Here is a 17,982-nt window from a genome sequence, read left to right on the forward strand (position 1 = left end):
TAAGATGCTCAGAGGGTGCCATAAATCTGCGCTGTGCCCTCCCACCTTCTCCTTCCTCAACTCTCCGGACATCCTCCAACCTGCAGCTCTGATAGCCGTGATCATTACTCTCTGGAGTAATGACAGGGAGATAGAGACGTGCATGACACCCACCCATCAAGCTATAAATCAGGCCTTATTGAGAGGCCCACCCAAGCCTCATGAACCACATGAGACACAAACACCCCACCCTTTACTTTGTGTTTTAAGAATGTACAGTTAAGGCTGGTTGAGATGTTTTCATCAAATGTTAGTTCTGGCTCCTAATTTTCTTTTAGTTACAACTGTATATATGATCTTTTTCATCTTTTGCCTAAAGTGGCTGTACATCCATATACATACTGTTCGTTTTTTTTCCATTACTTTATTCCCTCTAAAGTCTCGGCCAACAAAGGTGATTCTGCATCTGATTCTTTTTAATTGTTTTATATTTCATATTAGTGCCACCATTTTTCACACATTGTTTTTAGAGATTCTGTTAAGCAATTGCACTGTCTCTAACCACAATGCTCCTTTGTGTGTAAAATGTTACTGTGTGAATACTCAAAGTTAACTATTTCAATATTAATGAGGGGTTTAATAATGAAGTAATTAGTAAAACTATTTAAAAACACACAGTATACTGTATGGAGGTATGTCAGATGAGGAACATTTCAGCCTGTTCAGATGTTGGTGAGTGCTGGTGATTTTGCTTCACTTTTGTTGTTGTTCATTTGATCATGGGAGATTACTGGCCAGTTCATATTTGATATTTAGGCACTTTGTTGACTCAGCAAAGTAGTCAGTTGATCTGAAGCTGACTTCAGCAAAGTTTTTCTCTCCATTCTTTTTTGCTTTTAAACTCTTTAAACTATCCTCAATCATGCTGAATTAGGAAATGTTGGTAGCCATTTGGAAATCTCCCTAGTTATAATAAGTGTCCATGTGATGTTCATTACTACAAATGCCAATCATGCTAACTGCTAATATAAGAAAACTAAAGGATGTTTAAGACAGTTTCGTATTAGTTTTAAAATAATAAAAATAATATTAGTGAAGTTAAATAATTAAATAGAATATGTACAACGCACAAAGGAAGTAAAACATTATGCGACCATTGTCAACCTAAGGCTGGACAACAAATCAGTAACCATATATATAACGCGATAGACACGTGTTAATATCAATAGATAATACGTCTGATTGAATACTCAGTAGAACCGCACAGCATTCTGGGAGATGTAGGCAGAAGAAAGGCTTTAGCCACTCAACCTCTCACTACCAGCTAATAACAGTTGGTGGCATCAACTAGCAAACTCACTTGTTGGTTACCTAGCAACAACCTGCTGGGCAATAAGTAATTTCAAGTTTGCCCAAACTTTGGCTACCTAGCAACAACTTGCGGAGTAATGGACGCATCAGCAGTGAAAGGTTTTTCCACCTTAAACTGGCAAAACCAGTTTTTCCAGTTTTATTCACAATTTGGATAAAGCAGGAAAGTTAACATAAACAGTTTGGTTCTTTTTCAGATATTTAAAAAAAAAAAAAAAAGAAAACAATTATTGATATTGACTGATACGAGATGCTTATATAGTGATATGTTTTTCAGCCATATCAACTAGTCAACCCAGTTCTTAGTGTTTTTTGTGATTTCTCTGTGTATTGTATGTGCGCCATTATGGAAAAATGTAAAATCCTAGTTACACTTGACATTGTTACCATACCTTCCAAAAATATTTATGTATTTATGTTCACAAAAATATTTTATCTCCTGATTGACTGTCATCTCATAATAGTGCTTAGCTCCTGGTCCTCTTAAGCTTTTTGTACTTAGTTTAAATAAATCAACAGGCCATATTTCTAAAGCACAGTGAGTTTTTTGTTTGGAATGTGACTGTAGGGTCTTACTTCACCTAGTTTCATGATGTGTTATAAATACCATTGAGGTTATCTGTTCAAACCTCCCCCAGCTCTTATCTCAGCATTCACAAGTAGCATTTTTATGGGATGAGGCTCATTTTGGTAACAAAATGGAAGATCTTATCAATTCTCAACGAGATTTGTTTTTACAAGCCTCAGCTGTGACAGGTTACTGAAAGGTCTACATTCCAACTCTCCGACTACATGGCTGTGTTTGCCCGTATCCCACTCTCCAAGGGCCAGGTGTGTTGGAACTCCCTAGATAAATACTGGGAAGGTGCAAGAAGGGATGTTTTGCATACCAGAGGCACTGATCTGTGCAGCTGATGGCTGCCTCTCAAACTTTTGGACACTTGCTCAAAGATTGTCGTGTTCATGGAACCTTATTTTCCATTTCAAAGATTGACTGGCATCAAAAACTAGCAGCGCATGGATTAGATTAGTCATAGTGGTGGTTTGTGAAGTACTCGTGATATGTTCTTGATGACAGATTGATGTCTTGGGAGGAAACTGAGCGGGATTCCACACTTTCAGCCATGAAAACATAAATTATGTCAAGAGCCCTGTGTTTCCTTTTTTTATGGTTGTTTTTGTTGTAATATTACCTTTTTAAACTCACAGAAGAATGTGCACCTGTTTTTCCCCCCCTGGATTTATAACTATATAACCTTAAGTTAAAAGAGGTCTTTTGTCTTAAACTTTTTCAGATTTTCTTCATTTATAACGACAAACTTTTATGTATTTTAACAGGATTTTGAGCTAAACTATTCTACTGTGATCATCTAGAGACATTGAATTTCGTATCACATAATCGGTTGAATTGAGTTTCATACTAGTACTAATTGAGTGACTACCAAAATAGTTTTCATTATCAGGAATAAGATCTAGAAATGTAAATATCCACAATTTTTTCCCCCTTGTTTTTGTAATAAAAAAAAGACACAGGATTAAGTAAGGTTTAAAAGCTTTGGACAAGTCATGGAATTAATTTTGTTGTCTGTACCTATGCCACGTTAACATTTCAAAATAATCCTCTACATTAGGATTTCTTGGCTTGTAGAGTTTTGGGGGGATTTATTGAAAGATTTTTTCTTCTTAGATGTTAGTTATTTTCTGGAATGTGACTTTATCTTGTCTGAGTCAAATGGATTAGATGGGATGTTCATGTCGGTAATTACAGAGGAATCTATGACAGAGCTCAATGTTTTTTAGTGCGCAGTGTGCACAACGTTTCTGTGACAAACAGTTTAAAAGGGAAGTCGTGTTGGTGGAACGAATAACTGAAATGAATCCCTACCTGTTTGAGCAGCGCAACATGAAGGGGAACTGGTTGTTAGTAAAACTTTAATTCTACATTAGCAAGTCAACCTTGATTTTTCTAGACAAGTCTAGTTTTTGCCTTGTTTATAATTTATGGATGCGTTTCCTTCCCGAAGGAAAAAAACATGGAAAAAAAGAGGAAAACAGAAAACTAAATTGAATAATTGAAATAAGCAGATGTGGAAACAGCTTCTAAATGGCTAATGAGTTCTGCTTCAGAGATGTCACGTTGGAGCCCGTGGTTAGTCGTGGCTGCTCAGTAACACACGGGTGAGGAGGTCAAGGTGAATCGTTATCACTTTACAACCAGACATATGTATAATATGCACTGTTGAATTTCAGACTCCTATGTTGGACTGATGTGCTGTGTAAATTACTCCGCTTTGACAACGTGAAGGATTTCTTTTTCAGTTACAAGCAGATCTAGTCCAGAGCTATCCATCATCCATTTAGGTTGAGTCAGGCCACTGGCGGTCTGTGCTTAAACCCTTCTAACATATGATTTTGGCTATGACTAATAGAATATCTTCCTCTCTTTGTTTGCACAGTGCATACGTGTATATGTAGTCTCTGCGCAGCATGTACGAGTGCGCGCTTTATTGAGAGTGAGATTGGCTGGGAAACTGGTGGTGCCCTCCTTCCCTTGCAAGCAGTGCTGAGTCAGATCCAGGAGTATATAATTACACATGTGCGCCCATCAGCAGTCTGAAAGTCATCTTGCTCAGCGCACCCATCAGTGTGAACTCCTGCACAAGCACGGCTCACCCTGCAGGGCAAGCAAACCTCTTTTCCTGAGCCGGGCTCTCTCTGGGCTACATGCAGTCCTTTATTATCATTCTCACCATTAGCCGCTGGCTCCGGGGGCGGATCCATGAGTCAGCGCAAACAAATTCCTCATCTGTAATGTGCTCGCCTTCTCTTAGTTTCCGGGGTGAAATGAATGCTGACTGCCAAACCAGATAGAAGTCTTTTACCTGACAGGATGAATAATAAAGTAATACTTCATTGTTCGCGGGACTGTGTAAACTCTTGTGGCTACGCGCTCACAGTAGTTTATCTGTAATTAACTTTTAATAAATTACAAATGTTTCTTCAGGTAAATTTTGTTATCAGAGCTTAATAACAGCAACACGCTCCACTTACAGCAATCACAGTAAGCAAAAATGTATGATATTTTCATTAGTGATGTAATGATCACAGGGGTGCGGCTAATTTTTAAACTTTGTTGGGTTGTTAAAAAAAACAACAACAAAAAAATTATTCTGATTTCTCTTGAGTAACTGTAATAACACAGAGTCAAATGTTTTTTTCTGCCTTCCTGCTGTAGGAAGTAACTAATACTTTGAATCAGAAGCATAAGCAATGTCACGCTTGTTTTTACAATATATCACAAACTAGCACATAAGTACAGCTAGCACATGAGTAACCCTCATTACTAATAAACAATGCAAAATAGACCCATTCCTCAACTCTTGGGATTTTCAAAATGCAGCCAACATTTCTAAGTGAGGCATGTTACGTAACAGAGAGTAGTTGAATATTTAAAAGAATGAAACCAATGAACTTGTTGTCATACTGTTATCCTTCCTGTTATATGACAAAGATTTTTCTCTCAGGCTAAAATAAACACTGACTTACTTCTGTAGAAAATGCAATTTATCTTAAATAGCTTGTACTTTCTTTTGCTTTCTCTAACTTAATTTTTAAATATTTTCTGGAATGAGCTAGTTACATTTCTTCTTCCCTCTTTAGCTGCTTCTAAACTGAAAAGTGTTGTCAGATTGGTAATCTTGCTTTCCTTCTCTCTTGTGGTTCAGGATAAGGTAATACGACTTACCAAGTCTTACCAGCCGTGAAAGTAATGCTACTCATTCATAATGAGTGGAAATTCACACAAAGTGCTTATATACCCTTTCTGACTGCAGTGGTAGTGACAGCTAGATTTGATTAGCAGACTGTCTAGCGCCCTGCCTCAGTGGAAAGTTTTCCTTTAACCCTTAAGCTCTCATCACCAGTCCAATCATCAGGTATTTGCTCAGCGGTTGCTCAGATTGTTAATGTAAGGTAAATCATTTTAATGCACATTTGGTGTTCCTTTGGATCTATATGGCTCTGGTTCTCCCAGCCGCCCCATTCATATTAGTTTAACAGCTAAGGTGCCCCCTGCATTCATTTACCCCTTCTGATCCTTATATTGAGATTGCACACTTGGACGAGGGATTTATTATAATGTAAAAGACTGAGTACAGGCAAAAAGATCCCTGTGTGCATGTTAGATGTCAAGAGCCATTTCAGATTCATTCATGCTGAGTCATTAGCATGTCAATAGAGGAGAGACATAAGCTCACTGGGGACACTTTCAAAGAGCTTGCCAGTGACGAGCAATTGGAGTTACTTCTGAAAAGTAATTGCCAAACAAAGATGCCATTAACAACAACACCTTACTCGTCAGGTGAACTGAAACCTCAGTGAAGGTTGCGTAAGCAGAGCGTCCGTGCTGTCTAATTAACAAGCAGCGTGTCTGAAGAGCGTGCCGCAGCCTGGCCCTGCCCTGGAAAGTTATTAAGTTTTAATGCCACCCAATAGAAGCCCTCAGATCTTGTATCTACTTTCCTCACATGCCCAATGGGCCACTCCCTGCTCCCCGCCTGCAGGTGCGGGATCACTGCAGTGGAGGCCTCCTTGTCTGGCAGTTAAGGTGGTTGAGAGGAAAATGAGAATCTTGGAGAATAGAAACCGTTTCATTTGACATGTTGGGAAGAAGACAAAATCATTAGAGGTAAATACACAATGTTAGGCGAAGTTTGAGAGTGTTACATAAAGTTAGTTTTATCCCAGATGCCTTCAGAGTGTACCAAGGACAACTGTATGTTTTGTACAGGGATTAGTGCGGCTTAGAGCTGCAGGCAAGTTTTACTTTTCCGAGAATACCTGATGTTTTTAAATTGAATATTTGTAATTTTTTAAATCACTTAAGCTTGTAGATATGATGTAGAGGCCTTGGTCGGTTTAATATTCTTATACTATGATAACCTTGATTGAGAATATTAACGTGTCATGGTATTAAAGCAGAGTTTAAAAGTAAAGTCTAAAACATGATTTAATTGCTGAGTTAAAAACAGTAAGCAATCCTATTGCTGCTAAAATTAAATAGCATATTGGTTTTTGCAGTTCTGATATCTTTAACATTTATTTATTGATATTTAGAATTTTATACTAAGCAGAAATATTGATTAAACACTGTCTTCTATTTATCGGACATGCACCTCATAGCTTCCCAAGTGTAAAACTGCACTACCTTATTAAGGATGGTGGGTAGCACGCCATGACTATGCTTTTATTAGCTTTTTTTGCAACAGGAAATATTTACAAATTGGGACTTTTCTTTTTGTTCTGGTTAGCTTGCCCACCCCTGACACAGTTTCTGAAATAAAATGTTACTGTTTCTGCAAAAGTCTACGCTCAACAACTTTTACATAGACTGCCGATAAATAATATGAGTGATTTTACTTTTGCTCTTGTAAAGGTCTAATCCACATGAAAATATGCTTGCTTGTGGACCAAAGCATTGGCATGTGCAGAAGAAAGAGGAGCTGTATAAGAATGCAAAACAGGAGGCTAGGCAGGATAAAAAAAAAAAAAAATCTGCTCTTCCTTTTACCACTTTTATCAGTGGTAGAGTTCACTGGAATAGATGTAAATGTTGGCATGACAGACGACTCAGCAATGTCAGAAGTCACAAAAGACGCAGTGCTCACTCCCTGGTGTAGAACCAGAGCAACAATGTCTGTGCAGTACAAATGAGCCCATGCTGCTTGGTGCCAGTGTGTTACTGGCTCTTTGAGTGATTGTCTTTGCCAATATGGAACAGAGTGGCACAGAAGCAACAGCTTCTCTAAGCACTGACCATTGTTCCTTGACATCAGTATCTATCTTATTATAGAAACTGAAATCAGACTGGGCCAGGACTTTATTTGTTCCGCAGATCCCGATTAGGATAGCCGTTGGCCTGCGCTGGATTTGTTGTGTTTTTCTGTCCGTCTGTGGCAGTGCGTGTTGCACACTCTGCCCTTTACTCCCTGCAATTTCTGCTCACACTTGTGTTGCTGCGGAGATAGCGCCACAATCACTCTGCGCTGGAACAGCCTCTCGTAAAGATAGGACTAAATGACTTGTGCACTTGCACATACAAACCTAAATACATGCAAGCCAACCTTTGACCATTTCACTAGCACAAGCATGACGCAGAGCTGGGTGTTTTTCTTTTTTTTTTTTCGCCACTTTCCACACCCAGTAAGCAGACTCTCATAGCAGCCGCAGGGCACTTACTGGCTACAACATATAAATGTGGCACATTTTTCCTGGTGTTTTTCTTAGAAATGGAAGTTGAAGGTAAAGCATATGTCCAGATGCAGGATTAACACACATTCGCTGACATGTTTACAACTGTGCAATTGTTGGTGAGAAAGATTTATTTGTTGTTTTCCAACAGGTTCTTGTTTTTGCTAGATGTTTGTCTTTAAAAAAAAGACAGAAGATATTTGCTGGATGAATATAATTATGATCTTATTCCACATTAACTGTGATTAAAGAAACCGGTATCAATTTATTTACTATAAATCTGACAGCTAAGTATAAACAGTATTGTACTATCATGCTACAATATATTTACATAAACTAATAATCGAATCAATGAAGATGTGGGGTACTTTTTAAAAATCATATAGACATATAGTCGTGTGAAAATGTTTTCATACTATTTGATTTCCCTCATGTTTTATGTTTTATCACGTTGACTGATTCTTATCTCTTTCCTATTGATTGCCTCCTGTCAAATTTTATGGATATTTTATGTGATCAACAAGCACAAAGTGGACAATAAAATGTGTAAGGAAAATGGTAAAAAAAAATAAAAAATTCATGTTAATTCCTCTTCACTCTTTGTCAGAATTCCAATACAACTGTGTGCTTTAAGAACTCACCTATCTAGTAAGAAAAGGGACTAGATATTTTGAGGGCCATCAATTTACAGCTCAACACCCCGGTGTGCCTAGAGGGACACAGAGACAAGCAGAGTCATGCCTCGAGTGTCTGCAAGGCCACAACACCAAGCTCTGCTTTGAGTTGAATCACAGAGCAGCTGCTGGAGTTGTTACTGAACACAGTCAGGCTGATGAAAGACACAAAGCGAGCTAGATGGATGGATGAGTGATAATGAGACCGAACGGCGTATGGCTCCAATCATGTTTCATTTTTGTTTCTTTGTTTTGTTTGTTTTTTCCCATTATTTTTTATCTGTCAGCATTTTTATGCAGGTTCTTAGTTTGTCTTCCTCTCCCTTTCACCACACAAGTAGCGTAGCTTGTCAGCTTTCTTTCGTTGGTTGAACAGACAAGTTCCTCAAGTACGTCATTTTTCTCCTCTCTTCGCTTTGTCTTATCTTCAACAGTGTGAGATGTGTAAGTTGTTTCATGGTTGTGGGTTGTCAGTTTCCCTCCCACCCCCCTTTTAGAAGATTTATGGGAGGTCAGCATAAAGAGTTTCAGCTGAAACTGTGTCTTCTGTTGTGTGGATGGGTGGGGCATGGGTGAAAGTCAGGGTGGGGGGATGAAGGGGGTGTTTTACCCGTTGGAAATTGTAGGGTCAGGGCAACTTGTGGTTAGGGCATGGTTGTGGGAGGTGTGGACTGTTGCTATGTGAGTCACTCGGCAGTGTGAGTTTTGAATAACTTTTCATGGTTTGGATAAGCGTGAGCATGTGTGCTATGACTCACACCATGTGTGAACTACCTACAGCATGTGTTTGCTCATTTTTAGCTTCTTGTCAACTTTGGCATCAAAACAAATTAATAGCAGAAGCGGCTTTGATTGACCAACGTCGGGTTCTGCATTATTCCAGATACTACCCCTGCCACTGTCACTATTGTAGATAATTTAGGCCAGTGTACTACTTTGCTCTTCAAATATTGCATAGAGTAGCTTCCCCTTCTGCCTATATCTCATCGGGAACTGACACGAGACTCCGAAGCTGTGTCAGCCAGGCAGACGTGTTGTTCTCAGTATCGTTCCACTTGTGACAAAGGAACAGACAGCAACCTGAGACCCACAGATCTGTTTGTTTCCTGTTAGTGCAGATTATCACATTTCAATAGCCAGAGGTACAAGAGCTAAGGATTGTGGGAAAATAACAATTTGAGCTGGGAGATTTGTTGTAAAGCGACGGTACCTGCTTCTTAGGTTGATAGTATATTAATTTATACCCTTGTTTCAAATACGATTTAATTGTCCAGAGATGTTGGCTCTTTTGCGATTTATAATTATTTAATGTCAGTACTACTGCTTAAAATTGAAACAAATTATGGCACATTTCAAATTTCTTTCTTTACCTATGCACAATTAATACAAAAGCCCACAACCATTTGTGTCAAATTTATTCCACTTCACAGTTATGAACTAATCTTTCTGGTCTGTCACATGAAATTCAGATCTGATATCTACATTGAAGTGTGTTTATTTTGTAACATGCAAAAATACAAGGAAGCGATACAAATGCTTGTTTAAAACTCGGTAAGCGTATGTTTTAAAAAGATGAGGAATGAGCTCAGGGCTTTGACTTGAGGATTCTACTGCAGATGGCTTAAAAATCAAAATGTTTCCCTCCTGCTGTCTTGTTTTCTTGAACTTTCAATAAGCTTCACCACTGAGGTGAATAATTGTCTACACCTACTTTATGGCATGCAGATAGGGTTAATTATATATTACAGCAGCTCACACTGTTGTCTCAAAAAAATGGTGGACGTGTGCCGTTGATATCGTTTTGATATCTGATAAGCGCTCCTCTTTCAAATCACATATCCTGCAAGATAAAATTGCTCTCCCCTACATCCCTCAACTAAATTCCTTTGGCGTGTGATCACCCGCTAATGCCGCCTTCTTGTTTTCCAACGATCTCGTTCTGCTGGTTCAATCCTTGAGTCACACTGTTATTTTTTTTTGCATGCGGTGTCGTATTGAGATGTGCCGTACAGTGTTGCCACATCAGAAAGTTTATTGCTTCCCGGGAGACTTTGTGTTTGGCATCTAAACAGTGGAAAGCAATGGTGGCGCAGGGCAACCAGGTCAGCAGTGGAGCAGGGGTGGGGTTAAGGGTTTTTGTTAAAGAAATCAGGAATTCTTCCGGCTGGAAGATGAAGTCAGTGCATTCCTCCGGAGCTGCTCCCAATAAGCAGCCAGTGGAGCAAAGCCACGCTTTGAATGAAGGGCAAGATAATGGTGGCGTTCAAAGTAAAACACCTCCCATTGAGAACCAGGCAGACAGAAAGAGAACACCATCTGTCTGACTGGCTGTTGAGCTCTCTTTGAGCCACCTGAACAGAAAAAAATTTAAAAAATCCTTTGCCATGCCAAGTTCAGGAGACAAATGCCTGCAGCACTTCACTTTTTAAAATGTGCTCACAGGATTTATTGCTTTGTTTTGAAATATTGCTATTAAAGTACCCAGAGAGGGGATAGAGGCAGCATAATGATATTTCTTTAGGTTAAACCCTCTGCTCGGGTCTGGAAAGTTACTTTGAATCGAGCTCTGGTCCTGCTGAGGCTAGTTGAATCCAGCGTGCACATACACATCCTTGTCTTTCTGCGGTTTTCTTCTCTCAACACACACATCCACACCAGCCATGACTGGCTGTGCCCTTCTTGTCAGCTCCTCTTGGCAGCAAGCTATTATAAAAGCTTTGAAGGCAAGCAACAGAGCATTTAAAGTTGCTACAGGTCATCATTTGTGCTCGCAGGTCTACAAGTTACTGTCAGGGCTCTTAACAAAGCACTCGGACATAACGAAATCTGGCCTCACTCTACTAATACTTTGCCGATAGTCTTCAACCCTATAAGTACAGTGACTCACAAAAGTATTCATCCCAACCACCAACACAAAGTAATAGTAAAATGGAAGGTAAATGATTAATGATTTTCAAGATTTTTGAAAGAAAAATGTGAAAAGACAAGCATTCCCCCTTTACTTCGACACCAGTCTACATAGTTTTGTGCAACCAGCTGCTTTCCCAAGCCACCTATTTAGTAAACACTGTCCTCCTGTGCGTAATTTAATCTCAGTATACATACAGGTGTCTTGTGGCAGCTTCAGAGGTTTATTAGAGAACATTGATGAACAAACAGTGAACCGCAGTATACATGTACGGGATAAGGTTGTTTGGAAGTTCACTGAGGTGTTTAGGTGTGTAAAACCACATTCTAAGCTTTTAGCTTTCCACAAAACACAGCTGAATCCGTCATCTAGAAATAGGAGACATAGACTTCAATGTTAAGTGACAGACAGAGCTAGGAAAGCATTAATTAGAGAAACAGCACTAAACACAATGTGCCAGAAAACAACCATCATCTTGAACACTCCCATCAACCCCATGGTGAAACATGGTGGTGGTAAGAGTTGGTGCATGGAGCTAAATAGAGGGGAATCCTGGTAGAAAACCTGCTAGAAGTTGAAGAAGACTTGAGACTATTTCAGTGTGTAGCCAAAGCCAAAGCAACAAAGCAGAAGAAAGCATAGTTATGTGTGGGAGGTCCAGACCTAAACTAAATTAATAAGATTAGAAAACTGGTGTCTACAGTGGCTCTGTCTGATCCTGTGCTGCGTTCCAAAAGGAAGCAAACATTTGAGTGCAGTGGTTTGGAAAACATTTAATCCTGATGGGACAAATGCACACCACACTTTCAGTTTTGTATTTGTAAAAAAAAAAAACTGAACTACCACATATAGTTTCCAAATTATGGATGACTTAGTTGTTTAAGGGGGACGGACTTCTCAAGCCACCGTATGATCATCTCGTTCATCGCATCAGATTTTGACGTCAGTACTGTTTGGTGTATAAACTTGCAATACAATTCTATTTGTGATGTAGTTTGGTGTGTGATAGGTAACCTTCGGTGCAGTTTGTTTAGGCTGTCAACAAGTTATGTAACATGTTGGGCCACTAGCGGAACAAGTCAGCATCAGGCCGGGGGGCGGGGCCAATGACCAGGCCCCTCACGTGTATCACCTGCGCTGCTGGAAACTGTTGGGGGTGGGGGACTGGGCCATGTTTCTCATTTCATTTTTACCCAGGAAGCACATTGGGTAAACCGTGAGTCAAACAGTCACTGGGACTGACTACTATATATTCCATTGACGGACAGTAACTTTAACATTGCATTCACCTTTCTGAACAGGTGAGGGCGCACTTTCTCCGACTATAATCAGACATTAAAGCGACTTGAAACCATTCCTTCCTCCCTGGCACCTCTAGATCCGGGCCTCCATGGGCACCCATCTGGGCCTGGGGGCAGCCGCCCCCCCTGTCCACCCATAGCTCCGCGCCTGTGTTGGACCAAGATTACAGTGTGATATTAGTTTGTATTGGCCGCTTACATGTAGGACATGAGATACTGATTCAGTCACTCTAACTCGCCTCTCTCTCTGCTGTGTATTATTTTGCAGAGGGTCATGCGTCAGTAAAGCGTGACAAACCTAACAGCAAGAGCTGATCTGCTTTGAGGACCATCTAACCGCTCAGCGTGTCCTGCTTGGTCCAAGATGGAGCTCAAAGTGTGGGTGGATGGAGTGGTGCGCGTGGTCTGCGGCCTGTCTCAGGAAACTTCCTGCCAAGATGTCGTCATTGCTTTGGCACAGGCCATTGGTGAGTACTTCAGCCACTACAGTTATTGTCCTCCAGGATTTTGTAGCACATTGCATTTTGTATATTTTTTCTCTTTTTTCACAGTTTGTCTAAAAACCCTTAGTGATCAAACAATCCTTTTCTGCATAATGCAATTGTGATACAGCCGTGCGTTGTAACAAGTAAAGGAGAAGACATCCTGTTTTTCTTGCTTTTCATCTCTCTTCACTGACCTGAATCAAGTCCTTAACTGGATCTTGGATTTCAGCAGGGTGTCCATCCCTGTGTCCTCCAGCTTAATGCTAGCCACACGCTGCAGCAGCATTAAACAGCATCACTCCGCATTTAGACTCTCCTCCTTCTGTGAGTGAGCTTGTTGCCAAGTCATTGGGGAGTGTTTGCCCTAATTTCCAGATCCTTGTGGAAACTTTACTTTATCAGAATTTTTTTTTTCACTTGTTGTGCAAGTTGTATACATTCAACATTTTTTTCCAAATCACACTGATAGATATATCACTGTACTGTATGCCGTATGAATCAGACAATCCTCAATGTATTGCAGAAAACTAGTGCAACTCACTACCTTTAAGCTCATCTTACTCGTGATAAAACATGGCAGTAGCAATAACAATGGACTACTAGAAATATTTTTTTTGAGGAGGGACAGGATAGTAAGAGTTGGTGGATGGAGAAAAATACAAGAGGAATCCTGGAAGAAAATCTTTCAGAGACTGCAAAAGACTTGTGACTGTGGCAGAGATTTACCTTGCAGAACGGCAACCCAAACATACAACCAGGACTACAACAGAGTGGATTAGATCAAAGGTGACCAACTTCAACTCTCAAGGGCCTGTGTCCGGCATGCTTAAGACGTCTCCATCTTTTAACACAACATAATCAAATTAATAATTCATTAACCGGTTTCTGTAGAACGTAATGGCTTATTGAGGAAGTAACTCAGCCATTTGAATTATCTGTGTTGGATCAGAGACGCATCTAAAACATGAAGGACACTGACTCTGGAGGACTGACTCTAGAGTCAGTCCTCCAGCAACAACATCCATGTCACGTTGGTTGTTTTTCCAAGCACATCAATGCAATAAAATGATCTTTTCAAAGTCCAGATGTAATCCAACTGAAAACATAAAAAAAATTAAAAATTGTAACTGCACATTCACAGACTCCATCCAGTCTGACTGATCTTAAGCTTTGCGATTTTAGGCTTTCTCAAAAATCGATACAAGATAAAAGAAGCAAGGGAATATCTTCCTCTAATATAGAAGGGTTTAAGTAAAATAATAATGCTTCTGTGCTTAACTCTGTCTTTTTGTCTTTTTTCCAGGTCAGACTGGTCGATATGTTCTTATTCAACGTTTGCGGGACACTGAAAGGCAGCTTTTGGCTACAGAGAGACCCCTGGAGTCTTTGGCCAAGTTGGGCCAACATGGCAACGAGGTTCAGTTCTTCCTGCGGCGCACTGGCCCCAGCAGCAGTGATGGTCCCAGTTCAAAACAAGAAAGACAGTCTCCTCTTCCACTGCCCAAACATCCTGAGCCAGAGCCCCTGAAACGTAACCAACCTAAGAAAGCACTAACGTTTAACTTGGGGCCATCCACTTCCCCAAAGACCAAACCCAAACAATTTCAGAGGTCTCCAAAGGACTCATCAGAGCAAAGAGTCTCACCATCCCCTTCATCTAGTCCTGTATCCCCACATTCTCCCTCACCTCCTATTGGACCTTCTAAGGAGGAAGTGTTTAAAAAGATCCTTCAACAACAAGAGAGACTGAGAGCCATAGAGGGCCAGCTTGAGGTCCTAGAAGAGGAGTCACCGTATCGTCCATACCCTTCTCCAAGTCCCTCACCGGTATCAGACTCTCGCTTGCAAGAAGAGATCGATGCTTTGGAGCAAACAATGCGGAGGAACCATGCTGAGCTCACCCACGAGCAGTACTGGGAGGAGGAACTTCAGGTGGAGGTGGACAAAGAGCGAGAAATGAGACGAAAGCTGACAGACCTGCACGCCAAGCTGGACGACTGTGGGCGGCGGCTGCACGACTTCTCTGTTCGCTCTGCCCAGCTGGAGCAGGAGATCCAGAGGGAGAGCCAGGCGGCGAGCAAAGCCAGAGGGGCCAAGGAGTCACTTGATGCTGTGAAGGCAGAGCTACGGATCCAGGAGAGGAAAGGCGTCGACTTTGAGGAGCAGGTGTCAGAAGCCAAAAAGGCCCTGGAGAAGGCAGAGTCTCTGCTGCAGGTAAGGAGAGAGGTCATGGTTTTGGAAAAAGGACTATGAATTTATGTAGAGGGGTTAAGATATTCCCCATTTTGTATCTGTATCCCTCTCCTACCTGCATAATGCTCCAGACATATAGCAGTGAATAGACAAAAAAGAGAAATATGAGTTCTGAACAAAAGCTGATTGTTTTATCAGTATCTCTACACGACTACAGGAGGCTCATATCTTCCTGTTCATGGAAGTGTTGTATTTATACTCAAGCTAAACTGGTTTGGCAGGTATCACATTGAATGAAATTCATGTTCCAAATTCATGATTACTCAAGTTGTTTACACTATATTTACATGTGTGTGCCTTTGGTTGTACGGTCTGTAGAACATGGGATTAAAAAGAATTTCTTTGGATTACAAAAACCCCTTTCATTGGATTTACTTAACCTTGACACATTGTTGTGTAATGTCTTATTTGTTGACTTTGAGTCATTGGCACAGGTGACCTAATAAAAGCCTAACCCAGCTTAAAGGCAAAGTTGAGTTTTGTCAAGGCCCAGAACCAACCCAGTACTCATGTAGCATAGAAAATATGTATTGAAAATGTCAATATTTGAGCCTCTTTACATAAAATTACCACCAGATGTTGTTTATGAACCATGTAATCCTCAGAGCAGAAACAACAAATTTTTTTTGGTTTCTAAATGAACTTATGAATAACAGAGAGGGATCACACAGGAAAAAGAATTCCTAAATTCTCTGAACAGTTTTTGTCAGCCTGTCTAAATTTTCTGCAAAGGACGTTGAGGTGCTTTTGCTTCTGCAGTGGAGTCTTCCACAGACAATGTGTGTAAATTATGTGTGTATAGTCTCTGCATTGACTAAATTATTTACTGTTAGCATTTAAAAAAACTGTACCTGCTAATTCCAGATTTTTCTGCCAGTGGTCCTCATCTGATGTTTTTTTTTTTTTTTACTCCTGTTAGAAACTTTGCAGCAAGTCAAAGTGAACCAGGTTGGAACTTAGTTGGTTTAGGCTGGAATGATTTTCCTACCCCTATCAGATAGTGACTTTGCTGGTTCTTACTGGAAAATTCTGCATACTTTGAGAGAGCTCTTTGTCGTAACCTCTCATGACAAACTTTTTGTGCAACACCTCAATATTGACGAACCTTTTAATAGACCATCAATTTGTACTGGTATGGAGCAGGACTGCTTAGTAAATATTGACAGATCTCAGTTATTCTTGGCTTTCTGTGCCTTTTTGCACCTTCCCTTTTCTGTGCATTTAGTAGTTACTCTCTGTGACATTTCTACCTATAACACATAGTTTAATTTATCACTTTTTTTAAATTTAACTGTATGTTCATATTTAGATTATTAGCCTCGTTAGAAATATATTTACTGAAAAAAAGTTACTGGAAGGGAACGATATGAACCTTATGTGGTACGGTGAAAAAAATATTTAAAAAGTAGTAGTAGTAATAGTGAAGTGATAGATTTAGAAAATAGATTAGTTTTAACTTATTTTATCAGAACCTCGCAAAAACTGCTGTTACAAAAAATCTTATCAAATAAACTACTTCAATTGTACAAGACGTGCAATTGAATTGAAAATATAGACATCAGTTGCTGCTGTCATGAAACAAACACCGAAAAAAACAACAACCTGAAACTTACTGTTAGTTTTTAGTCTTAAATGTCATCAATTACAGATAGTCATTTTTCTAATAAGTCATATTTCTTGTTACAATAACAATAACATTATACAATAATCAACCATCACTTCATGAAATGTTTCATTCCTATTTGGTCCTTACTGTATGTGCTTTTCACAAAATGTATGGTGGTCAAAGGATTAAAATGAAAAATGAATTCCATCTTCATGATAGCTTAGCAGAAATGAGAATGGCTAGGTTGAGTCTTGTCGGAAATTTGAAGCAGAAGTTTTTCCACTATGTTATGGGAAGCTCATTTGACTTTTAGTCTGAGAGCCTTTCAAGGCAAAATCTGACATATTTACTGCTTACTTAAAAGAACCAAGAGGAACTGTGTGTCATAGACTGTCACAACACTCTACCCCTGATTTACAAAGGTACCTGTGATATAGAGAACAAAGATTAGTTTTTATTTCATATAGGTTGTTAAAACATCAGATATTGTACTAGCAAACAGCACTGCATGTGTAGAAGGACAAAAAAAAAATCATATTGCCATGCCTACAGTAATTGCCAGAGAAAATAGGAAGCCTTCACTTCCTTAAAATGTTAACACTTCTGAACATAAAATAGTACGAGAAGGCTGAGTCCATTTTGATGAAAAAGATCTTGTGTCACTCATCAGTCAGCGGAATGGGTCGAGGCAGCCAGCAGAGCGTTAAAATGTTGCCGGTGATGAGCACAGCGTTCCTATCATCGGGCTAATGGAGGCAGACCTGCAGGTGTGAACTGCCTCAGCAGGCTTTCTCAGTCCAACATCAATTATCCAAACACACACACACTCACGCGCACATATAGGCCAGCAAAGTGGAAGGGAGTGATGTCCTGCAGATGCATACTTTTGTTTTAGTCAATAAAAGCAGATTGACATCTTGCTTGTGTGCATTAAAGTTCATTTTGTAAGCATGAAGCTGTCTGTTATTCAAGAAAACCTCAGAACTTTCTATTTTCAATAACGTTGGTTGGTAAACATTGCATTGATGTGTAAATATGCGTCATGCTGTATCAACCTGATAAAATCAGGCAGTTATATGGCTCCGCTTAATGGACTGATAATTACCTGATAAGCAGTAATCTGCATCAGTGACTCGACTCATTTTGATGTGTAGAG

General features: G+C 39.9%; 1 protein-coding gene across 5 annotated transcripts in view; it reads left to right on the top strand.

Moving 5' to 3' along the window:
- rassf7a (Ras association domain family member 7a) overlaps positions 1–17,982 on the top strand; it is a 37,133-nt gene that overhangs the window by 16,328 nt on the left and 2,823 nt on the right. For all 5 annotated transcript variants that reach the window (XM_008411526.3, XM_081608050.1, XM_008411527.3 and 2 more), the window contains 2 exons: positions 12,751–12,949; positions 14,271–15,181. In XM_008411526.3, the coding sequence (XP_008409748.1) occupies positions 12,847–12,949; positions 14,271–15,181 (1,014 nt within the window). In that variant the 5' untranslated portion in view covers positions 12,751–12,846. The remainder of the gene's footprint in view (positions 1–12,750; positions 12,950–14,270; positions 15,182–17,982) is intronic.

Source organism: Poecilia reticulata, chromosome 6 (assembly GCF_904066995.2).
Source record: "Poecilia reticulata chromosome 6, P_reticulata-male-v2, whole genome shotgun sequence".
Lineage (NCBI taxonomy): Eukaryota > Metazoa > Chordata > Actinopteri > Cyprinodontiformes > Poeciliidae > Poecilia > Poecilia reticulata.